Source organism: Zootoca vivipara, chromosome 16 (genome assembly GCF_965207765.1).
Source record: "Zootoca vivipara chromosome 16, rZooViv2.hap1.1, whole genome shotgun sequence".
NCBI classification, from domain to species: Eukaryota; Metazoa; Chordata; class Lepidosauria; order Squamata; family Lacertidae; genus Zootoca; species Zootoca vivipara.
In genome coordinates this window covers 37,578,728-37,603,844 of record NC_142599.1, presented here as the reverse complement: position 1 = coordinate 37,603,844, position 25,117 = coordinate 37,578,728, and the positions used below count along the sequence as shown (strand labels likewise).

Here is a 25,117-nt window from a genome sequence, read left to right as displayed (position 1 = left end):
AGCAGCTTCCTATGTTCCAGAAGGGCTAAGGGAACAAGGGCTCCAGGCCTGGCAGAACCTTCAAACAAGCCCTTGACTATTTGCATAGCCTTGACTGTGATGGCCCCAGTGAGGAAGCCCATGTAGAAGCAAACTGGGTTTGTGATCCATTGAGCAGTAGAGAGAGAGGGCCCCAACGAACTGACACCTACTCTTGAGTTCCTTCGTATCTGTTTTGCACCAGTATCACTGAAGGGAAGACAAAGCAAAGAGGAAACAAAATTCTCTGCTCTTGGAAGAGAGGAGAGAGAGGACTTGGTGTTGGTTAAGAGAAATGATTGATTAGGGCCCTTTTGCACATTGCATTGCAACGATACGGGCGATGAAACATATCCTTGAAGCCACACAAGAAACTAACATCATGAGAAGGGCAGAATCTGCCTACAAGCCTCTTGCAACGTGAGAACTCTGATGAAGGATCCCGGATCTCGTGAGTCACAGCTTTTCCTGCAAACTTAGTCACGTGCTTTGCTAACTCGTGAGCTGCACAAAGCAGCTTTTAGGAAGGCTGCGTGGGATGTCTATATGAACAGGCCGATCGGCGACATCAATGTGCGTTGTTGTTGTTTAGCATGACTCATGAATGTGTACCCAAAAACTCTGTTGCCGGTTGTGTGGAACTTAAAAGACAACCAGAATTCCACCAGAGAGCAAGAACAGTCGAATAAAAGTTTTAAAAATTGGGGTGCAGTTCAACCTGATGTTTCGAGACTTGTGCTCAAGCACAGAGCTGAATTGATTTGGTTTGGAAATGTCAGGGAAACTGAAATTATTTTTCTGCATAGTTTTAGGCTGCTTTTGTGGCAGGGTTTTGGAGTCTGGCCAAGGTGGGCACTGCAAATTGCAGAGTGGCCCGGAGTGAGAGCCTGAAGAGCAGATATTGTAGAGCGAGAGAGATTTGGATGTGGAGGGACTAGTAGTGGATTAAATCTGCTCTTTTGCGGGAAGAAACCCACATCCTGGGGCCCAAAGTCAGTCTAAATCTCCAGGGACTTTTGGAGAACTGGAGAAGGCTACTGGGATGCTCTCATTTGCTCCATCCTCTCCACGCTCAGGTTGAGGACCTCAACAGTTTCCATTTGGAAGCCTTCTCTAGAAAGAAATTATTGTACCAGATTCTGTGCCCTGCCACCAAACTACAAAAAAAATTAATTAAGCCCTCCTGCCGCAAACCTAGAATCCTTTATCCTCTTTGAAAAAGAGGCTCGATATTGTTTTAGAGCGAGAGAAAGCTGAGGAAAACAAAGCCCCCCAAAATAAATTTAAAAGCATGGATACAAACTGATTTATTGGAATGTGTTTGTCTGGGGCTGGAGAAGGGAAAAAGGGGGGTGGGTTGATGGGGGCAAAAGAAGGGCAGCAAATCAAACTGGTGAGAAATTAGGATTGGATGAGAACAGGCACCTTCGTCAGCATCAAACACTGTAAATAATAATAGTGGTAATAAAAAGGTACATACCAACCCTTTTGACCCTCTTCCTACCCGCCCTAACACCCTGTCCTTCCCGCCTAAGAGGGCCCAAAGCGGGCCTCCATTCACATCATACTTTTCCTGTACTGGGATTGCGCGTTCTGTTTGGATTTGGGGTCTGAGAGCTGCAGTTCGAGCTGCTTGTACAGGCCCCTCAGTTCTTGCACCTCCTGCAGCACTTTCTGAGCCTGGCTCCAGTTGGACGAGGCCTCCCCGAGCAGCCGCTCCGTCTCCTGCAAGATGGCCTCCGAGTCCAACTTGGAAGAAGACGAGGAGGAGGCGGGAGAGGAGGCGATGGTGGCGGCAGCAGAAGTGGGGTCCTTGGCCTTCCGTTTCCCCTCGGCGTAGCCCCTCACCTCCGCCAGCAGTTCCTGGGTCTTTTCAAGTTTCAACGCCACGAGTTCCTGAATCCGGCCCAGCTGCTCTGGCCCGGCCGAGGCCAGCTGCTCCTCCAGCCCTTTCCTCAGCACCGCCCGGTGCGCCGAGGAAGAGTCCCGGCACGACAAGATCTCCTCCATGGAGGCACATTTGTTTTTCTCCAGGTGGGAGAGCTTCTTCGGAACCTGCGGGGTGTACATGGTACCCTTCTCAAAGGAGTCGGTGCGCTGAGAGAACTTGTCCCAAGACTCCACCTCCCGCCTCGGGAGGCTGTTCATCTGGCTTTTCTCCGCTGGCTTCACGTTCTCAGAATCCGAACGCCGCCGCCCGGCCGAGAGGTGGGCCACAGATTTGTCCAGGTCCACCCGGAAGCTCTCCTCGCAGGTGCCGTGGTCTTCTGGGGAAGTGTCCTCCTCCTGGATCAAATCGAGGGTCAACATTCCGTCGGACGTTGAGGTAGATGCCTACAGAGGTCGTGGGGCAGGAAGAGAGAGAGAGAGAGAGAGAGATAAGGGCTACATGTTTTGAGAATTATTTTGGAGCATCGTGCCTGTAGGCGTCACGAATCAACCCACTGATACAACAATGCGGTCGCATCTTACGCAGGGATCACGTTCCTGTGATGGCACGTAAACACAAAAAACACATGGACAGAAACTTGGAGATGCCCCCATCCGAGCACCCCTAGTCATCTAGAGCTGGCATGCCAAAATAACCCTTCTGCAGCAAGGCACAGAGCTTAAATGCTCTTTTTGTGCCAGGTAACCCAATACCAACCATGGAAATGAAGAATTTGGCTCTGATCCATAGTTGCTACTTCCTATGCCCAATGAATCAGTCTTTTGCATGCGTATAAGAAAACAAAACATGCAGGCTTATGCCATCTGACACACACACAAAAACAGGGATCGAATACAAACATAAGCAGAGCCTGCTGGATCAGGCCAATGGCCCATCTAGTCCAGCATCCTGTTCTCACAGTGGCCAATCAGATGCCTCAATGGGAAACCTACAACCAGGGCCTGAACACAACCACGTCTCCCGTGATTTCCAGCAATTGTCATCTGATGCGCACTTAATTTGCGCAGTTTCAGACATAAGTGGTTGAAGTCCGGCTGGTTTGAATTCTGCAAGTTAAAAGCAAGTGACACAGAGAGCCTGAAAGCTCTCTTTGAGCCGGATTTTCCTGGCGTGAAAAGACTGTTTGAGCTCTCTGCCTTGCTTGGGCATGCCCCACTCAGTGCGTGGGCTCCAGGATGCTCTCGTGAGATCACATGGGGCCGTCTGAGTTCCCGTGAGATCTTGCGTGAGCATCTGGAGCCTGGAGCCGGTGTGCCGAGCGGGCCAAGCCTGGCAAACGAGGCAGAGAGCTTGAAAGCTTTTTCCATGCTGGGTTTTCCTGGTGTGGGAAGCTTTTAAGCTCTCTGCCTTGCTTGGGGAGCGAGACCTGTACAATGTGCTGGTTCTAGGAGCCTAGATATGCTCACACAGGGGTGATTTGAATATCTGCCTTTCCATGCATGCATCGAACCCTTGGAACCGAACCCTTGCATAAGATGATATTGTACTGCACATATACATATCCCATGTCCAGTTCTGAGTGTGCACCGTTAATGGAAGTGAGGGACCCGATTCCCTGCCTTACGTACCACAGCCATCAAATGCCCCCTGGTTGGCGGCCGCCTGGAGTGCTGGATCTTGGCCCTGTCGCGAGTCGGGTGGGCAAGGTAGCTCTCCTCCTCCACGGTCACCTGAAACGCAACACAAGCGCACCCACCGTCAGTTTGTCACAGGCCAGTGCGGTGGATCGCAGTGAATAATTTATCCCTCTCATTTTGGCTCCCTGCAAGGGGCTGATCCGTCAGCTTAGCCTGGAACTCTGTGGCGTATTCATTACTCGCAACAATTAGCTGGAATCTCTTTCGGGGTCGAAAACGGCTCAACTGCTGCCTGGCAGAGGCTCCAGAATTTGCAGGGCTGCAAATCCACACACTGCTCAGAAGTGTGCTGTCTGCCAATGTTCCAGGCATGGAGCATGCCCAACGGGAGGTGCAAGCGCACTTTGGTCAAAGCTGAGCATCTTGCTGCAAAACCTGTTGGGCCAAGGCTCGCCTCCAGTCAGTCAGAATTTTCTCGGAGGGATCAGAGCCCGTTCTGGAATGTCAGTCGGCGCATCCAAAGTGGATCTAAGCACTCTGACACCCTAGCGCAGTACATTCCCTGGCAAGGACCATCTTCCCTTCCAGGCGGCTATCTTGAGGGACCACATTCTGGTGGTAGACAAGGGCAGTGGGGAAACCAGACAGACACGGGAATGTAGCTTTTTTCTTTTCTACAGTGGGCTAGTTTCTACACACAAACCCCCCCTCTGTCACCCATCCAGGCAAGCGGACAGCATGACCAGGGATCAAGGACAAGAAAAAGCATTCAACAGGGGTGCAAAACAGAGCTGGTGAAGGGTGTGGCCTGGGCACAGAGGGGTACCTAGGGGTTGGTGAAACCGGTCCCCACCGGGGGCTCAAAAGCCACCTATTGGACTATGGGGCATATGATGCATTTGTGTGGGGAGATTGCCACTGAGATCAAACACAGAAGAAGCTTCCCATCCTCCTCGCACCGTGGCACAAGGACGTACAGTTTTTTTCTGCCCTTCCTCCCTGCCCTCGCTCCAGACGTTTAAAGCAGTTGGGTCGCGTAAAATGTAGTCATTTCTAATGTGGCTATTGCGGTAAAGTGATTTTTCAGCGCGGGGCAGCGGCGATACAGCTCTTTGCTGAAGGCGCCGGGGACCTTGGTTACACCTCTGCCTGGGAGGAGAATTTGCAAGGCTACCTTTGGCCCCCAGGCCTAAGGTTCCCCACCTCTGCCCTAGCGCAGCCAACCCCAGAGCAATTGCCAAGGCTGGAGGTAATACATTTAAGGACAATGATAATATCCTAAGGTCTGAGAGTGGGTTACAGCAATTAAAACGCAATGTTAAAAACAGTTTAAAATAACTCACAATCACAAAATGAGGTGGGTTTTAAAAAACATGCTCCCCGAGTGCCAAAAACTTGGGCCAAGAACCACATCTTTAGCATCCTCTGGAAGGTGTATAATGAAGGTACCACACACAGAAAATCTGTTGGAGGGCAAGAACTCTGGCCGCAGAGGTAAAATAGTGCTGGATTAATGGTTCAAATGATTCACATTTTTCAAAAAGTCTCTTTGGAAAAAGTCTCTTTAGATAGATTTATTTCTTGAGGTGAAGTTTATACACAGGGCCCTGTTTCGAAAATTCTTCTTAGAGTCAACGTGTACTGGTAGTTTCGAAAATACCAGAAGAATTTTCAAAACAGGGCCCTGTCCTGGCATATAAACCTCACCTCAAGAAATAAATCTAAATCTATCCAAAGAGACTTTTTCCAAAGAGACTTTTTGAAAAATTCGAATCATTTGAACCATTAATCCCGCACTATTTTACCTCTGCGGCCAGAGTTCTTGCCCTCCTACAAATTTTCTGTGTGTGCTCCAATGAAGGTACCAGGGACATCTCTGCAGGGAGGGTGTTCCACAGCTTAGGGGCCACCACAGGGAAGGCCCCCATCCCCTGAGCCTCTGCAACAACCAAGAGGGTCCCCTCTGCCCATCTCAGCACCCAAGAGGGTCTTGTAGGGAAGGAGGTGGCCATTGTCCCATAGTTTAACAATGCACCATGTGAACAAATCTCTTCTTTGGTCTTGCTGCTCCTGATTCAGGCCAAAGGGAGCCTACTTAGTCCAGCATCCTATCCTCCCAGTGGCCAACCAGATGCCCCAACAGGAAACCAGCAAGTGGGATCTGAGCGCAAGAGTAACACTCTCTTCCGCCTGGGGGTCGCATCAACCAGCATTCAGAACCATCGCTGCCTCCGACCCCGGGGATTATAATGGACCAAAAGGCGGAACCGCAACCCGGCCTTTAAATAAAAGCAAGGAATTCTCACTGTGGCCGCCCCTTGGCCTTCCCCTAAATTTAGCAGCGAGGAAGCAGCACTCTTGATTCTGCCCTGCTCTGTAGATGCAGAATGAGTCACAAGCCCACAAAGGCAGAGTGATCAAAAAAGAGAGACAGATGGCCCCGGCGATATCGGAGACAGCAGACTGTAGTCTCGGTTCTTCTTTCTTCCTTCCTATTTTTAAAAAAGGGGTTCCTTAATTCAATTGCACTGTTTAAAACTCCGAGCAGAGGCAGCTCTTTATATAAGCTCACGTTACAGTGGGTGGAAGGATGGCTGGAAAGAGAAGGGGGGCAACCGGTGAAGAAACAAAAGGGATCTTGGAGGCAGTGGGGAGGGGGGTCTCAAAAGCTTTGCTGTGGAAGACTACAACCCAGCAGAGGCCCCTTTGTTTAGCCTGCCATAAGCGCAATGTTTTCCTCTTCCCTCCCAGTCCATTTTCCCTTGCGTGCTGTGGTTTTGTTTGCTTTCAGATTGTGCGGGAAGGAACTCTCTTGTTTTGACTGTACGTTAAGCCGCTCTGGGAGCCTTTTTTTGGCTGAAAAGAAGAGTAGAAATGCTCTGAATGAATGAATGAATACAAACAATGTCCATTTCTCATTGTTCCTGGGAGGAGGAACAATTAAGTAAGTAGGTAATCTTCCAAACTGCGGGAGGCAGTGGAAGACAGGAGTGCCTGGCGTGCTCTGGTCCATGGGGTCACGAAGAGTCGAACATGACTAAACGACTAAGCAACAACAACAATTTTACGAGCAAAGCAAATACAGTGGTACCTCTAGATATGCACATCCCTGGTTGCGCATCTTTCAGGATGCGAGCGCGGCAAACCCGGAAGTATTTTCCTGGGTTTTGCTGCGTGCGCATACGCAGAAGCACTAAACCGCGCTGCACACATGCGCAAAACTGCACTGTGCGCATGCGCAGAAGCGACACCTCCGGTTGCAAATTCCTCGGGATGCGGCCAGAGCTCTGGAACGGATCCTGTTTGCAACCAGAGGTACCACTGTAGTAGATTATTGATCTACTAATTGCTTTGCTCATAAAAACAACTCCAAGGCAACATTCAAAGGGGAACCCCTTGAACAGGTTGGGGGGCACAAGACCCACATTGTAGGAACAGAGCAAGCTGCCTTATGCAGAGTCAGACGATTGGGGTCCACCTGGCTCAGTATTGTCAACACTAACTGGCAGCAGCTCTCCAGGGTTTCGTAAACGGGGGACATTCCAAACCCTAGGTGGAGATTGATTCCATCAAGGATCAAACCTGAGATCTCCTACATGCATAACAGGCTCTCTGCCACTGAGCTATGGTCCTCCGCTTAAAAATAAAGACTCTAGTCCTCATGATTCTGAACCAAAGGGCTGGTTTAAATAGGAACATGCCTTGCTCCAGGTCAGAGTATTGGCCTGAACTCGGGACCTTCTTCACACGAAGCAGATTCTCTGCCCCTGAACACCTCATTCCCCAAAGGTTACTTGCCTCGTCCAAGATGCGGTTCTTGGCGCGAGTTATCGCAGAGTTGAGAGCATTGATCCAGGACTCCTTTTCTTCGGGACTCACAGCCAGGAAGACAAGGTTAGGTGCCTAGGAGAGAAGGAAGGCACATCAGCTGCCAGTCGTCCTGCGAATGCCATGCTGTCAACAAACCCATCCTGAGGCAAAGGAAGATGGCGTCCATCTACGTCAGATGCACCAGCCCCTAACAGCTTCTTAGTGGAAGACAGAATCCCTAACAGTGCATGGAAATACAAAACCCGCTTACAACTCAGTTGCTTTTTTGGAGCACCCAGGTGACAGCCTGGTTCTGGAAAGCAGAGCTCCCTCCACTAGTTCCCTCAGGCCTCCTTTCCCCTCCTGGGGGCAGCCATCCCATCACGAGAGGTGGGAAGCAGAAGGCCTCTTCCATCAGGACAACTGTTTGGAAATCTGAGTGCCTGAGTTTTGATTTTCTCCTTTCCTGGAGCCTTTTTGGCCAGGCGGGGCACGAATTCGTAAACTAAAACAAATAAGGCGGCAAAACCATGGTTAAAGCTAAGGTGTCTGAGAGAGGATCACTTAAACCTTGCTTTATTACATCCCTCCCTTGTCTCCCATGAAAGGAGATGCAAGCTGAGAAGACCCATTCTTCACTCGTGGCTCTATAGCTTCTGAGCAGTGACAAAGTCCTGGTTTCCTAGGGTGCCGTTACTATCCCAGGGCTGGGGAGTCTGCAAAGACTCAAGGTGCCACTGGAATCCAATTCCCCTAACTGCTGCCACTGGGCATCCTGGTTGGTCTACAGGAGGGGAGGCTGCAAAAAAAATTATAATCCCCCATTGTCAACACAAACTCCCTAGGCAAATCTGGAGAGGTGGAAGCAACTCTTCTTATGCGTCGCTCTTTTATTGTGATTCACGCAGGATTTTTATTGGAAGCTCCTTTTTACGGGAACTCCCAGGGCGATCGGGTGAATTTTATGCATTTTAAAACTCCTCTCAGATCGGGATGCATCCATCTCTTCTAAGCTGGGAGCTAAATATTGTGCTGCAGCAAGTAAAACTCACCGGGGATTAATTTTCACGAACTTAGCGGCTTTATTTTCTGTGCCTGTCATTCTATAGTATGCTTCAGTTATTAGTCATCGTATTGTTATGGCTCTCTGTCTTGTTTTGTCTGGTACTATTTTATAGATTTTAAAATACTGGCCACTGACTGTAATAAAGAGACTGGCTGATGGACCATTGGCCACCTTGGCTGGGGGCTGATGGAAGTCGGAGTCCAAGGATGCTGGAAGGACCATCCGTTTCCTGCCACATCTTGCAGGAGGGAGTTCCATAGTTTAACCAGGAGCCAGGAATCCCTCTGGGTGGGGGCGATAGGGAAGACCTACTGTGTTCCCAGGCTGCTTGGAGTGGGCGAGCGAGAACTTGCTGTAGTTCTTTTTGCTCCTGCTTTTTGATTTCCTGAGCTCTTCGCATTTCTCATAATCGTTCAAGTCAAACACTTCCTGAATGTTCTTCTCGTCTTTTACCTGCAGGCAGGGAATAACAAACACATACACAGAGGGACATGAGTTCAGTGAGAGTCTTTGATTTGCGATTGATTGCTGGTTCTGTCTCCCAGTACGTTTCCGAGCACAATTCAAAGTGTTGGTGCTGACCTTCAAAGCCCTAAATGGCCTCGGTCCAGTATACCTGAAGGAGCGTCTCCACCTCCATAGTTTTGCCCGGACACTGAGGTCCAGCACCGAGGGCCTTCTGGTGGTTCCCTCATTGCGAGAAGCCAAGTTGCAGGGAACCAGGCAGAGGGCCTTCTCGGTAGTGGCGCCCGCCCCGTGGAACGCCCTCCCACCAGATGTCAAAGAGAAAAACAACTACCAGACTTTTAGAAGACATCTGAAGGCAGCCCTGTTTAGGGAGGCTTTTAATGTTTAATAGATTACTGTGTTTTATTTTTCTGTTGGAAGCCGCCCAGAGTGGCTGGGGAAACCCAGCCAGATGGGCGGGGTATAAATAATAAATTATTATTATTATTATTATTATTATTATTATTATTATTATTATTACAAACCCTCAACTAACCCGGCTTAATGCAACGAAATCACACATTGGAGGATTCTGACGGAAGCAAAATGACCAATGTTGACTTATTTGTCCCGTCTCCATGATGGGAATCAACCCAGCAAATATCGATTGGCATTTGCTGCTGCTGCTTTCAGTCCACAGACAAAACGTAATTGATTATGGTTGCTGCCACCCCACATTTAAATTGCATCCAGCATTCATGAGTCATGACATCAGTAGCTTGCGTAAATGGCATTTGTAACTTGCGTAAATAATCAAGTTGATTACATTGGATAGCAGACAGGAAGAAGAATAAGTTACAGGTAGGTAGCCGTGTTGGTCTGCCCTAGTTGAAACAAAAACAAAAAAATTCCTTCCAGTAGCACCTTAGAGACCAACTAAGTTTGTCATTGGTATGAGCTTATGGAAAGATTTTTTTTATTTAGGAAGAAGAATAAGTTAGCATTTGGTGGAAACCGAGATGCAGCAGAATGAAAACAGCGTTGATTGTGATGAATGCAGATTAGAATGGGAATCACTGCCATCTGACTGCCCCAGTCACAAAGCATCCTGGGAACTGTAGTTCCCACAGGGAGGCTAAGGCTCCTGGTCCCCACTGCAGTTCAACAGTTGACTGCACCGTTTGGATGGCAGGTGTAAGAGGATTGCACCCAGGATGAAGAGGCAGAGCGACTCCTCCATCTGCTCACAGCCCTCTCTGCTCACTAGGTGGGACCCCAGCCAAAAAGGGTTGCCAGCTTTTCAGCTTCCCACTGCAGCTATGTCATGAGCAGCTGCTTAAAGCCAGACTATCCTCCACCAGGGCCAAGGCCTTTTCAGTGATGGCTCTGACCTGGTGGAATGCTCTGTCCCACGAGACTAGGGCCCTGCAGGATTTGATCTCCTTCCGCAGGGCCTGTAAGACAGAGCTATTCCACCTGGCCTTCAATCTGAATTAGCCTGATCCTCCATTCCCTTTTCCCTTTCCTTTTTCTATGAAGAAACCCTTTTGGGACCCCACATTTAAATTCTTCCCTGGTCTCCTTGCTGGCCCTCGTAGGACCAACTTGGCCAGTGAGCCCTGGTGATCGTTCGATGTCTACTGACTGGAGTTTTTTGTTCCCCCCCCCCAAAAAATGAATTTTTGAATTTTGTTGATATTGATGCTGCATTTTATGTTGTATTCTATGCGGTTTTAAAGTCGCATTTTAATCAATGTTTTATATTTGCAGTTAGCCGCCCTGAGCCTGGTTTTTAAACCGGGAAGGGCGGGGTATAAATAAATTTTTATTATTATTTATTATTAATTGGAAAGCGTTATGTTTATCTCCATAGCTGGAGAAGCCACACCTGCAGATTTCTGCAGGATACACTGTCGTTGCAAAAAGTACAACCGCCAGGCCAGCTGGACAAACATTTCCTTAAAATAAATAAATGAAGTTTCCAGGTTTTACAGGTGGAAAAGCATTTCCCGGTTATTTAGAAGCGATATGGCGAAAGCGCTACCACCTTTGGCGACGCCTCTTGTGGCAGCAAATCCCATAAGTTAACCATGCGTGCAGCTGCTTTTAAAAGTGCAAATGACTACTACTACTACTACTACTACTAATAGTAGTGTTTGGGGCACTGACTGCAAATGACCCCCCACTAACCAGAATGTGGGGTTGATTTACTGGACACTTCCCAATGGAACAAATAGAAGTTGCAGGAAAGAGTTATTTCCGGAAGAAGAGCCTTCCTAATGGACGACCCCCTGCAGGTCGGATCCCAGACCCACCCTGCTGGCCTCAGTGCCACCCCACATCTGCCCCCACCCCAAGATGGGGCCATGCCTGAAAGCGCATTCGCAGGCAACTTGGGTTTGGTCCCAAAGGTTACGCACAGAGGCAACATCCAGGTACAGTGGACGCTCGGGTTGTGAACGGGATCCGTGCGGGAGGCATGCTCGCAACCCGCAGCATTTGCAACCCGCGTCTGCACACACGCGGGTCATGATTCGGCGCTTCTGCGCATGCGCAAAGCGTGATTCAGCGCTTCTGTGCATACATCGAAACCCGGAAGTAACCCGTTCCGGTACTTCCGGGTTTGGCGTGGAGCGCAACCCGAGAAGACGCAACCTGAAGCGGCTGTAACCCAAGGTATGACTGTACAGCCAGAATTCCCTTTGGAGTTGCCCCACGGCTAGCCAGCTATGTAAGGTTATCAGACGTTCCTGTTTCCCGGGAACAGTCCCCGGATTTACAAATCAGTCCCCATACAAAATCAATTGAAGTTGAAAAGTGTCCCCGGATTCACTGAAAAAAATCTGGTAGCCTTACTATACTGGAGCCTGTGTGCGGTGGGCTCAGATGTGAGAGGGAGCTAGAAACGCTAAGCCAGGCATCCCCAAACCTCGGCCCTCCAGATGTTTTGGACTACAATTCCCATCTTCCCCGACCACTGGTCCTGTTAGCTAGGGATCAAGGGAGTTGTAGGCCAAAACATCTGGACAGCCGCAGTTTGGGGATGCCTGCTCTAAACCATGGGTAAGCAAACTAGGGCCCGGGGGCCAGATCCGGCCCAATCGCCTTCTAAATCCAGCCCGCAGACTGTCTGGGAATCAGCGTGTTTTTACATGAGTAGAATGTGTCCTTTTATTTAAAATGCATCTCTGGATTATTTGTGGGGCATAGGAATTTGTTCATTTCCCCCCAAAAAATATAGTCCGGCCCCGCACAAGGTCTGAGGGACAGTGGACCGCCCCCCTGCTGAAAATGTTTGCTGACCCCTGCGAGTCTAAGTAGACCCAGTGCAAAAAGAGATTTTAAGCTTCCAAGTTTTGGTCTTTCTAGCCAAGTCACTTCCGGGGCACCCCCTGAGTGGGGCACCTTTTTGCCAGGGGTGCGGTAGCTCTGGGAGCAGCTACAGTGGCAAACCTTGCTGGTCTCAAATTTCAGCAGCGCCCAGTGCGATGCCAAACTTCGGTGCCCCCGCCTTTTGCGCCCCTGCCTTTTGCGCCCCATTCTAAATCACAGTTGTGGTATCCCCTGCAACGTCCCCAAGGCTCTGTGCCCAGTGCAACCAAATCGGTTGCGCTCCCTTAAATCCACCTCTGGTGGTGGGGATGCTCCCACGAGAGGTTGCTGGGCAACCCAACTTCGCACAAGAACTTGAGAGCTCTTTTTGCACCAGGTCTGCAGCTTCCACTCGCCTCTGATCCTCGCCAGCTCGCGTTCACAGTGTACAGTTGAAACTCTATTTTTTTTTTTAGGATTGAAGTTGTTGAGATTTTTTTATAATTTTACCCCAGAGTTGTTGAGGTTCTTTTTGGATTTTACCCCAGGACATATACTGCCGCGGGGAGGCCGGATTAAATCGATTAAACGGACATTGGACATGCCTGCTCTAACTGGACTGCACCTAAGGTGCAGGTTTTCTGCATTCCTATGGACGTGTACATATGGAAGATACTTCTTTGTTTTAAACCGTCCAGCACTCGAAAATATCGTGGGGCGGGGTGTCCGAAAAGCCACAAAAGCAAAACACGAAATTAAAAACGACACGGATATGTTGAATCCATCTGCAAAAGTCAGCTTTGAGGAAGGATGAGCATGCCTGCAGTTTAGCACAGCGTTTCTCAACCGCTGTTCCGCGGCACACTAGTGTGCCGCGAGACGCTGGCTGGTATGCCGCGACGAGAAGGGCGATTTGCATTGTCACGTGCCTGGCGGCCGCCAATAGTCAGCACTGACCCGCCGGAAAGCAATATTTCTCCTCCTCTTTCCCAAAGCTCAGTGCAAACGAGCCTGGCGGCCGCCAATACACAACACTCACCCGCCGGAAAGCAATATTTGGCAAGTGTTTCTTACAGTCATAATTATAATATAGGGCGGCACAGAGTTAAATTTTTTAACTTTTTTAATGGTGGTGTGCCTCGTGATTTTTTTCACGGAACAAGTGTGCCGTGGCCCAAAAAAGGTTGAGAAACACTGGTTTAGCAGAAGGAAAACCAACATCGCCGCACTCTTATCTGGTGCATTTTAGAAGCGAGCAGGGGGGAAAGTCAAGGGGGAGGGGGGAGGATGAGCGCCGTCTATTTTTAACAGGGCCAGAATCTCTGCTGTGTGCAAGGCAGGATAGCTCACTTTAAGCCGCTCGAGACCCACAGTCAACGCAGGATTTGCGACACGTGAAATAAAACCACCGCCTTCGCTCCTAAAGCTTTTTGTCCCCAGAGAAGAGATTAGCCAAAAAGGAATTAAACCCCGGCACAGAAGAGCGTGGACCCACACTGGGCTTGAATCCGGTGGTCAGGCTCCCCTTTCCTTCCTAGGATCCTAGGAGACACATTCGCTGGGCACAGGAGAGAAAACAACAACAGCGTACCAGCCAGATCTCAGTCTAATGCCAAGTTAGTAGCTCACTTCTCCATCAATTTGTCTAATCCTCTATTACAGCCTCCTGCGGACGGAAGTTCCAAAGTTTAATTCTGCATGAATCATGCAAGTCGACCCTGAATCTCCCAACATTCAGCTTCCTTAGATGTCCACAAGTTCTAGTGTTACGAGAGAGGGAGGAAAACTCTTCTGTGTCTGATTTCTCCATGCCAGGCAGAATTTTATAAACATGTTGCCTCTTACAGTAGTGCCTTGCAAGACGAATTTAATTCGTTCTGTGAGTCAATTCGTTTTGCGAAAAATTAATCTAGCGAATCCCATAGGAATGCATTGAATTTTTATTTTATTTTTTGCCCATAGGAACGCATTAATTGAATTTCAATGCATTCCTATGGGAAACCATGATTCGCTAGATGAATTTTTCACAAAACAAATTCATCTAGCGAGGCAACCTCCGCTCGAGAAATCTCTTCGTTACGTGAAAAATTCGTCATACAGGGCATTCGTCTAGCGAGGCACCACTGTATTTGCCTTTTCTCTAAGCTACAAAAATCGCAACTGCTGCAACCTTGCCTCTTTCTATCCCCTTGATCATTTGGCTTGTCCTTTTCTTTTCCTTTCCCAGTTCTTTAGTTGCCCCATGCTTGGCTTTCTAAAGCTAGCAAGGCCCGTCTGACCAGTGGGAGGCGTCCCAAAACAGGCACCCCCAAACTGCGGCCCTCCAGATGTTTTGGCCTACAACTCCCATGATCCCTAGCTAACAGGACCAGTGGTCGGGGAAGATGGGAATTGTAGTCCAAAGCATCTGGAGGGCCAAAGTTTGGGGATGCCTGTCCCAAAACAAGTGTGTCCGCACCACGAGGGAACATCCGCTCCCAACACCCTCCAAAACCACAGGGATTTGGGAGAAAAAAGAGAGCCAAGGATGGGCCGGGGGGAAGCTCAGAGGCAGCTTAATGGAACTCCATGTTCATTCTAGCTAGGGAGTTGCAAATAAATGCAATTTTCTCCATTGCAGAACGGACGGACGGCGATATTGATTGCCGCTCACGTCAAGTTGACCTAACACAGCTTATGCTCAACTCTCGCAAATCAATTTGGGGGAAGGGGAAGGGCATGTCATGGGCGCACGGGTAGCTCGCCTGGGCTATCGCAGCACAAAAATCTATGCCTATGAGCTGGCAATCGGAGCAGTTTGTTGGGAAGCAGAGGAGAGAGAGTCCTTGGGGAAGGTTCGGGGTCACGAGGAAAGGAATGGAAATTGCCAATATCGTAATGTGGCGATAACGATCGGCGGTGCGGCCGAATTTGGAATATTGTGCACCGTTCCGGTCGCCTCACCTCAGAAAGGGTACTGAAGAGCTGGAAAAGGTTCAGAAAAGTGATCCCAAGTGATCAAGGAGATGGAGAGACTCCCCTATGACAAAATGTTGCGGATTTTGGTAGTTCTTAGTTTAGGGAATCGGGGAGTAAGAGCCGAAATGATAGAAGTTTATAAAATCATGCATATCATGGAGAGAGTAGACAGAGAATAGTTTTCTACCCTCTCTCCTAACAGTGGAATTCAGGGATGTCCAGTGAAACTAAAAGTTGGAAGATTCAGGACAGATAAAAAGGACTTCTTTACACAGTTGAAACTGCGGAACTCCCTGCCACAGGAGACAGCAGTGGCCACCAACTTGGATGGCTTTGGATTAGACAAATTCACAGAGATTTCCCCAACTCATCCGTGCTCTTTCCAGATCTGTAAATGGGACATCGGAAGCTGAACCAGATACTATTGGTCCATCTAGCCCGATCTGGAGATGCTTTTGGGGATTGAACCCAGGACTGCAGAGCTACAGCCCTTATTAAAAAAAAATTAAGTAAGATTTTAGTCCTCGTGGTCATTGTTACCATCAGTCATTAACCGGAAAGCCACTGACTTGCCAGAATGGCTTGTGAATGAGCGGCTGGTTTGAACAAGAACCTAAGACGCCACCTTCTGCAGAGTCAAGACTACGGGTCCATCAGGGTCAGTATCGCCCACACCGACCGGCAGTGATGCTCCAAATTTAACGCCGGGGAAATCTGCTAAGAGCTAGTGCATTAAGTAAACGGATGGAATAGTTTTAACGTTAGATTAAAATTTAAAGCAAAAAGCTTGTGCATGCCTGCAGGGATCTGACATCCTTCCGTCTTGGAGGGGTGTGTGTGTGTGTGTGTGTGTGTGTGTGTGTGTGTGTGTGTTTCCGCCCCTCCACCCCAGGAGCAGCGGAGGCCATGGCTGGAAGTGCCCCCCCCCCGCTCTCTTTCACACACATCAATAAACATAGACTTTCGCTCTCCAGGGGCATCGATTTGCGCACCTTCTCCAAGGCTCATATCAAATGCATTTTAGCACGGTATCGGAATTAATTACAAGAGGTGAAGTCGGGTGGCGGGCAAGGATCAACGCTCTCTCTCTCTCCACCCCCCCCCACCCCGCCCAGAAAACAATATGCAGCATTTTGAGGACATGTCAAGCTGAGGCCTCGATTTTGGAGGGTTGGGGTGGGGGCTTTCAGGGCCAAAGGGAAAAAAGAAACAGGCTGCCTTTCAAGTCTATGATCTTGGTTAAAGTGAATTATGTGCCAATCTGCTGCCTCTCCTTCCAATCAACTAGAAGTTGGTGGTGGGTATAAAGGGGCAGTGTTGTGCAGTGGTTAGAGTGTCAGACTAGGACCTGGGAGAGACCAGGGTTCAAATCCTGCCACTCAGCCATGGAGGTCATCTGGGGTGAACTTGGGGACCAGTCCCTCCTTCTCAGCCTAGCCTCCCTCACAAGGGTTATTGTGGGAATAAGCAGAGGGAGAGCCATGCATGGCACCTTGAGCTCCCTAGAGAAGAAAGGTGGGATAGAATTGCAATAACCTATACGTAAATAAATGGAATTCACCATCCTGCAAACGGAACGAAATTTGCTGTATTTGCAGTATTGCAATTGGCCGCTGGCTTAAATGGCTCTTAAATCAGATCAGACAAATTCATTGGGGGCAGGGAAAGGAGTCCTAAGAATGGCTGTTAGCCCTGCTGTCTAAATGGAACTCCAGGTTCAGGGGCAGTCTATCTCTGTTGCCTTCGTTCCCTTCCCATTGACACCCCTTGATGCTGGACTGGAGAAATATTTCATCTGATCCAGCAAGGCTCGTATGTTCTTCCACTTTCCTTTCCTTTCTTTTTTCTTTTTAAGTGGGAGAGGGCAGAAATAAAAAGAGTAGTTTTCTAACCCTTAGGGATTCAGAGGTAGACTTTTACAATATTCCGGCAGTGCCTGGCATAATCTCAGAAGACAAAGAATCACAGGGCTGGGAGGACCTCAAAAGCTCATCTAGTCCAACCCACTGTACTGCAGGAATCTTTTTGCCCAACGTGGGGCTCGAACCCACAACCCTGTGATTAAGAGGCTCTATGGACTGAGCTAACCAGAAAGAGAGTTTCGTAGCAGAAGGAATTAAGAAAAAAATATCACCAACCACGTGAAGTTGCTTCGTGTGAATGACTCACGCAGGGTGAGAGATCCAGCTTTTCTTAGTGCAAGGATCTGGGTTGCCTGGGCAAATGATTTCGGAAATATTTTTAGCATGGAGAACACCCAGCCTTGTTTACAGCCTGCACCATGGGAGGATGAGAGGACGCTCAGAATCCGCAAAGGAGGCTGCACACCATGACTGCTCTTGGAGAGCCAGCGACAGAGAGAGGCGGCCAGAGAATCGTTGACTTTTTTAGAGTTGGAAGGGACCCAGAGTCCAACCTCCTGGAACGCTCAGGCCCAGGCAGCAAGGGACGCCTAACCTGAGGTTATCTCGCAAACCCTGTTTGGCCAGGTCCCTCCCAGTCAAGGCCTCCTGAAAGAACTTCAGGACTCAATATTCCCCCGTCGATAGATGGGGAACACCCTGCCAGCTCAGTCTGGATCCTTCAGCTCAGACCAGTCCATCAAGAACCCACAAACACCTTGTGGATTTCGATTTAAGGTATGATTTTAAAAATGAAACATTCCACTCATAATGGGAACGGAAAACTGGCTTTGCATGCAGAAGGTCCCGAGTTCCTGAAAGGCTGGGAGATACGCCCTTCCTGGAACCCTGGGAGAGTGACTGCTGCCAGCCAGTGTAGGCACTACTAAGCTTGATGGACCAGTGGTGTTGCATTCAGTACAAGAAGGCTCCTAGAGATGCCCCCCCAAAAAAATCAGGTGTAAAAGATGGCAGCTCAGTGACTGGAAGAGAACATCGGTTGGCCTGCCTACTGGCACCACAAAACTTGACTTCCGCAATTCTTATCTGCCTTACAGGACCGCCTCTCCTGGTACGCCCCGTGGAGGACCTTACGGTCCACAAACAATAATACTTTGGAGATCCTGGGCCTCAAGGAGGTTAGACTGGCCTCGACCAGGGCCAGGGCCTTTTCAGCCCTGGCCCCGGTCTGGTGGAACGCTCTGTCACAAGAAACCAGGGCCCAGCAGGATTTGACATCTTTCTGCAGGGCCTGCAAGACAGAGCTGTTCCGCCAGGCCTTTGGTCGGAGCCCAGACTGACCCCTTTCTTTCTATGGGACACTGTATATAAGTGGCCTCTTTGGCTATTTCTGTCGGCCCATATGGGACCAGCATGAATGGCCGGGCCGGGTGCACTTTTAATTCCATACCCCTACGGTTATGATTTGTGGGTTCCCACTTTAAATTTAAATGTGATTCGAATTGTATTTTAAACTAATCGTTTGATTTTGTCTTTTTAATGTATTATATATTTGGTGGTAGCTGGCCTGAGCCAATAAAAAATATTATTATTATTATTATTATTATTATTATTATTATTATTATTAACCAAGCCAGATGAGGGATGGTTGAGGGAGTTGGGGGTGTTTAGCCCGGATAATAGGAGACTGAGAGGAGATATGGCGGCTGTCTTCAAATATCAAAGCTGACACTCAGGGGGTGGAGAAAGCTTGTTTTCTCCTGCTCTGAAGAAGGGTAGAACCCGAACCAACCGATTCAAATTACAAGAAAGGAGATCCCAACAAAACACATTAGGTAACCGTTTCTGATGGTAAGAGCTGTTCGAGGGTGGAAGACGGACCCCTCCTCTGACTCTCAGATTCCCCCCTGTTGCTTTTTATTTCTCTGTGTTGAAGAGCGGGACTTTCTTAAACTCCCGCCCCACCAGTACTTCGAGGTCCGCCTAAAATAGCAATCTTCCCTTCCACTTAAGGTCTTTTAACAACAAGGGTACACCTATCCAGCTATCATGGCCAGTTACAGGCTTAGCTCTGGGTTACTGGGAATAAAGCTCCTTTTTGCCTTAAGTCCAGGGCTTCCCTCACTTAGGGTCCCTCCCTGTTATTGTTACCTTAGCACACAGGGCAACCATGTGGCACTCCTGAGCTTCTCGTCCCTTCACCCCTCTTTTGTGTAACTCGAGGACCTGACTTATCACCCTGTAAGTCCTAGTGTCCCTTTCTTCAAGTTCACCACCTTTTGAGCCCGGCCGCCTTGCTGGATCAAACTGTCGACGACATTTCTTTGCACAACAAGAACAAGACTTTCTTTTTAATATAACACATCGGTTTCAGTATTTCCTTTCTTTACAATATCATATCTTCATTCAGTGGAATAACAATAATTCCAGCTCAATCTCTCCTAGTCACCACTATCCTGGCCCCACACCCTCTAACTTCCAGTCACCACTCTCTCCCACCCTCGATGGACTCTCCTTCGTGGGAGGTTTATAAGAATTTGGATGCCCGTCTGCCAGGGATTCTTGAGGGCATTGCAGGAGGTTGATCTAGAATCTAGATGACCCTTGGAGGTCCCTTCCAATTCTATGATAGCAAATATCCCCCCCCCCCCGCCGCCAAGAATCCTGGCAGCTGCAGTTTGTGAAGGTTGCTGGGAAATGTAGCTCCATGAAGGGTAAACTACAGTTCCCAGGAGTCTTTGGTGGTGCCGGGGTGCCTTTAAATTGCACAGTGTGCTATGCGGCCTTAAGGCACAGCGGATCCTGAACGAGCCCATTCCTCCAAGCCCTTCACCCCCCCACCTGCGCCTGCCTACCCATCGAGTGAGCCACCCACCCACCCACCCTGGAGATCAGGTGTCCCTCGCCTATCTCCGTAACCAGATCGCCTCCGTTCTCTGCCTCTCTGCCTAATCACCTCTCTGCATTTCTAATACCTTAGTTTCCTGCCACCAAAGCGCCCGGTCAGTTTCATGGTAATTAAAACGCCCGCTCTTCCGAAAGCCTGTTTCTGAGAAGCCTCTTCCCACGAAAAGCCTTTTGGGGACTTTTCAGCTTACAGGAAAAGTGAGTAAGCGGAGACATGATCGAAGTGGACCAGGTTATGCTGAGAAAAGTTTCCCTTCCCTCTCCCATAACGCTGGGATTTGTGGGGACCTGACGAGGTTGGTTCAGGACAGGCAAAACCAAGTCCTTTTTCAGTTAAACTGTGGAACTCACTGCCACAGGATGCAGTGATGGCCACCAGCTAGGATGGCTTTAAAAGAGGATTAGACACAGATTCGTGGAGGAACGGAGGGCTCTGTCAATGGCTACGCTTTGCCCCCACAACGGGTGGCAGCAATGATTCTGAATAACCAATGGACAGGAGTCAGGGTCCAGAAAAATCTGAATTGCATTCCTGGGGGTGGGACTGGATGACCTTTGGGGGTCCTTTCCGACTCTATGAAGGTTGCTAGATTCCTCAGCCCTGCCTTAAGGGCAGTCCACTGTTCTGTTTGTCTTGGGAAATGAGGACGGGGAAACGCAAACCTGCCGTTTCCTTCCCTTCCCAAGATTGCGTAAAGCCAGGAATACGGTAGACGCTGGCATGATGGTGCAAAGGGGTGCAACATTTACTCCCCACCCACCCCAAACATTTCACTTCCTGAGGAACAAATCCTATCTGACCACAAGGGTGAGGAAAGCAGATTTATAAAACAGGTCCTCATACAGGGCTAATTTCAAACCTTTTTTGCAACCCATGTGGACTGCAGAAATCTTTCCGCAGAAATCTCTGGGGACTTGGAACTCTCCCTGCTTTAAGGCTTCAACCCCCCCCCCCAGGTGACCTGGTGTCTGTTTACATCCATTCGCAGTCCCCCTCCCCCTCCCCAAGTTCTTCTCTCGCTGCTATCCTGCGCATCTTAACCCCGACCTCTTAATTCTGAATGCAAGCTGATTGGGGCAGGGACCCGACCTTTTCGCACAAGTGAAAAGCACCATCTGCCCTGCACGATGCTACAAAAGAAACACCACACACCTCAAAGTGAAAAAAGAAAGAAGAACAGTCCTCAACAAATGCATAAAAGTTAGGCTTCCTGCTGCTATGACAAACCGAGGGTCAGGAAGAGTCAGGCCAGAAGGCCGGATGTGCAAAATAGGTTTAAACCACATCACCTCTTAATAGAAACGAGACCCCCCTGTAGTCTCCAGCTGCGTGCAAAGTGCTTTTTTTGTCTCTCGCCACCGAGAAATTGCTGCCATTTCCTGTCCACCTGAAAACTAGGAGCTTGGGGTGCAACTTCCAAGCAATTTCTTTGGAAATAATGAATAAGGACATGCCCTATGGAACTCCCGGCCTATTGATAGCAGGCCTTTTTTGCACACATCTGCTGAAAGCATTTTTGATTAGACAAAGAATCTAAAACAGTATCTTGCCGGCGCCTGTTTTTACTCTATTGCTATTTTAACTTTTCGAAAGTCTTAAACTGTTGCCAGTTCATTTCATGTTTCCTCCCGCAATCAAGCGGTGCATAAATTTTATGAAATAATTTCTTTAGCTAGCCCTAGGATTTTTTTATTTTGCAAATGGGTCACGGCAGTGGTGGAAATAAGAGGGCACAGGTAAGAGTGTCAGGCACATCGACGGCAATGCAGCCAAGTTAAAGCTCGCTCAGGTTAATAGTCAGCAAAGGATGAAGGTTTTAACAAGGCTAAGGGAGAGATTTCCACTTAGGGGGCCTGCGATGGGTCACACGATCTTTGCATTTAACCTGCCCTTTGTCTCACAGCCGGCCTGGCAAGCAGAAAAGGATGTGGCAGGAGGAAGCAAGCCTCAAAGTCGAGATGCAAATTTTCAGCCTGCCCCAGGAGAGGATGGCTGACAATGCAGAACTGGGGGAGAGGGACAGGTGAGACAGAGGCCCCTGTCCTCTACACAGAAACACGGGAAGCTGTCAGACCTCTGGTCCATCTGGCTCAGTATTGTCTACACTGACCGGCAGCAACTCTCCAGGGCCTCAGGTGGGGAGGGGGGTGTCTCTCCCATCCCTACCCAGAGATGCTGCCAGAGCCTAGAGCCTTCGCCACCCATAACCTCTTCCAGCTCATGGAATGCAGAGCAACTCCCCAAGCAAACAGCGTTTCTGACACCCGGGATGGAAACCCCATAATGGCACCCTTTGCTCTGGCCCAGTAGCCAGGGGAGCACCATCACAGGAATGCGCAGCAGGTGCTGAGCTGTGGAGCCACCGGCCTTCCCTTTAAATCAAAGCAAGATTCCAGTCCTCATGAGCACAAAGGAAGGACTAGCGTATAAGGCAGGAACTTGCCGTTCTAGAAGTCAGGCCGTCAGTCTGTCTAGCTCAGTACTGTCCACACGGACAGGCAGCGGCTCTCTTCCTGGGCACACCACTGGGGACTGAGTCTGGGACCTCCTGCATTTCTTCTCTAAGAAGAAAGCAGGGGGCTAGTCCTCGTGGATCAGAATAAAGGGCTGGTTAATAGAAGAACCTAAAAAGCCACCCTAATACAAGTGAGGCCATTGGTCCCTCTATCCCAGTATTGTCTACTCTGACCGGCAGCTCCAGGGTTTGAGGTGGGGGTCTTTTGTAGCCCTACCTGGAGACGTTGGGGATTGAACCTGCGACCTTCTGCATGGAGGTCAAATGTTCCCGGCCTCAGCTGTGGCCCTCTCTAAGCTGTTTTACGCTGACCATCTGGGTCCATTAAGCTCAATATTGTCTGCACTGACAGGCAGCACCTCTCCCAGGTTTCGGACCTTTCCAGCCCAACCTGGAGATGCCGGGAATGAACCCGGGACCTTCTGTGTGAAAAGCGGGTGCTGGGTCCCTCGGCCAAGAGGCCACCCATCCCCGCTCTCCAAAGCTGTGAAGACACCAAAGGGTTTCGAAGCCCTTTCCCTGCCACCAGGGGTGCCAACTTGAATAGAATATTGGAGGCCCCAGCTAAGCCCCACATAATCGATTCCAAGACACGTCGCATGCACACCATTTGAATGGCAATGCCCATCCACTTAGAAGGGGGGCGAGCCCCCTCAAATGTTTATGGGGGGGGGCAAAGGGATCTTGGCCCCTAGGAGTTGGCTCCTTTGCTTGCTTGCTGCTGCTGGCAAGCAACTGAGCCCTCTCAACATTAAGCACCTTTGACCCCCACATCCTGGGACCGAGCCGCCACATTTCCCCAAAGGCCCTGGGCCCGTGTCCTTCGGGGGCAACCCTTTAGCGCCTGCCACGCTTCCACGGACTTTAAAAAATGCTGCCCCCTTCCCACTTGCAAAATCTAGGTCTCAGGCAAGGCCCCCAGACAGTGGTCTCTCCTCCCTCTCCCCCCCCCCAATTTCCTGTTTTGGAGCTCCGGCTATGAGGGTGGGGGGCGTGGGAAACGGTTGCCACATCTCTCGGGGGTGGGGGAGCAGGGCTGCCTTCCAAGGAGATTCCAACAGAGAGAGAGAGAGAGAGAGACCCTACCTCCTTCTCCGAGATGTACAGCTGATCCCCTTTCAGAACCACGTAGCGGTTTTTCCAGATCTCCCGGAAAATGCCTCTCCCGCAGAATTTCCGGACCCAGCCCACCTTCTCCAGCAGAGTGGGTTGCTGGTTCCCATCCTGGTGACCCTGGAAAGAGGAGCCAGAGAGAGAGAAAGAGAGAATTGGAAACTGTCAGGAACGGCTTTATTTCAAACCTCTCCAACCTGCATCTCTCCTTCCCGGAGACTGCAGGATAGGGCCCCTCTCTCGCTGCAGAGTCCGCTGGCAATCTTTTCTGAGCCACGGTCCTCCCTTGCAAGTGTGCAGTTATTTTTTCTTTTTTAAAAACTAACTAACTAACTTAACAATCCCAATTCTAACTGTCTCTCTGTGTGTGTGTGTGTGTGAGAGAGAGAGAGAGATGATGATGATGCACAAATCAATAAACAATTTTTTAAAAACCCTCTGGCACCCCACCACCACCCCAAACCGCCTCCACATCCATTATGTAAGAAAACAGACTGTGTCAATCTGTTCCCCAGCCCACTCTGCGTTTCACCTTTTTTTCTTTAAAAAATAATCATCATCATCACATTTTTTGTGTTTTCCTCTGCTTTCTCACCCTTTGAAAACGCGGAGCATAACAACATAATATTAACGGACCTAATAATGATAACATTCGCATGAGGCCCCGTTTCTAAGAACAAATGTACGGCTACAGAATTGGATGTTTTCAAATGGATCTCTCTCCCCCCCCCCCTTTCCAACCATGGTAAACAGTCTGAAATCTGGAGAATAGGCACCCCTGCGTTGTTTCTGTGAGGGTTGGTGGGTTTCTCTGTTGTTTCAAATACTCCCAGAATTAATGCAAAAAAGCAAAACAAAACAACAACCCCCAACCCACAGTTTTAATAATAAACACTTGACAATCCAGCTTCTGTACCAGTTTAAAAGACCCAGCTATTGGGGGGCTGGGGAGAGAGATAGGAGGCAATTGAATTGTTGGAGGAAGGGGGCCGAATCGAAGGGCATCGAAACGATATTTACAATAACAGCAACAAAATAACAACCAATAATCCAGAAAAACGCAGACTCTGACACCCCAGCCTCCCCCCCCCCACCGCGCGCAACGCCAATCTCACAGAAACTGGACAATGACCCCTCTGCTTTCGGGGGGTCTTCAGAAAGCGGGCTGCAAACTCACCCGCTTGGTAGAATTGGTTTTTTTCATCATTCCTCGGGGGGGTGGCCGTCAGGAAAAAGGGGGTGGGGGAAGGACGGGGGTGGGTGGGTGAGAGGAAGAGGGGGGGAGGAGAAGAAAGAAAGAAAGGAGAGGGAGAGAGAGAAATCAGAACCAAGCTGGTCTCCTGGAAACAGGCAAGCAGCTGAAGGTTTGGGCTGGCTGTTTCGCAGGAGGGGGGAAATAAATGGCTCCCCCCCTTGCTTCCTTCCTTCCTTCCTTCCTTCCTTCCTTCCTTCCTTCCTTCCTTCCTTCCTTCCTCTCTATTTCCTCGTTGCCTTCCTCCTGCTTCTCTTTCTTCTCAGAGGGAGCGCAAGAGACCTCTGGTGACATGGACCTCTTTGCGATGCGCGCACATCCCTCCCTC

The 25,117-nt window shown here is 49.5% G+C and overlaps 1 protein-coding gene across 1 annotated transcript; it reads right to left on the bottom strand.

Annotated features, from left to right (window-relative positions):
• Window positions 1–1,309: 1,309 nt before the first annotated feature.
• On the bottom strand, window positions 1,310–25,117 carry PLEKHO1 (pleckstrin homology domain containing O1). The gene is made up of 6 exons (XM_035099218.3): window positions 24,715–25,117; window positions 23,511–23,657; window positions 8,735–8,875; window positions 7,345–7,449; window positions 3,538–3,639; window positions 1,310–2,352 (listed from the first exon to the last, which is right to left on the bottom strand). Exons 1-6 carry the CDS (start codon window positions 24,742–24,744, stop codon window positions 1,576–1,578), a joined length of 1,302 nt encoding a protein of 433 aa, XP_034955109.3. The 5' UTR covers window positions 24,745–25,117; the 3' UTR covers window positions 1,310–1,575.

Coding starts and splice junctions, on each gene's coding strand:
- PLEKHO1 (XM_035099218.3), bottom strand. CDS start 24,744: ATGATGAAAAAAACCAATTCTACCAAGCGG. Junction 8,876..23,510: donor TGTACATCTCGGAGAAGGAG/GTAGGGTCTCTC, acceptor CCCTGCCTGCAG/GTAAAAGACGAGAAGAACAT. Junction 7,450..8,734: donor CCAAGCAGCCTGGGAACACA/GTAGGTCTTCCC, acceptor CTTCTCTCCTAG/GCACCTAACCTTGTCTTCCT.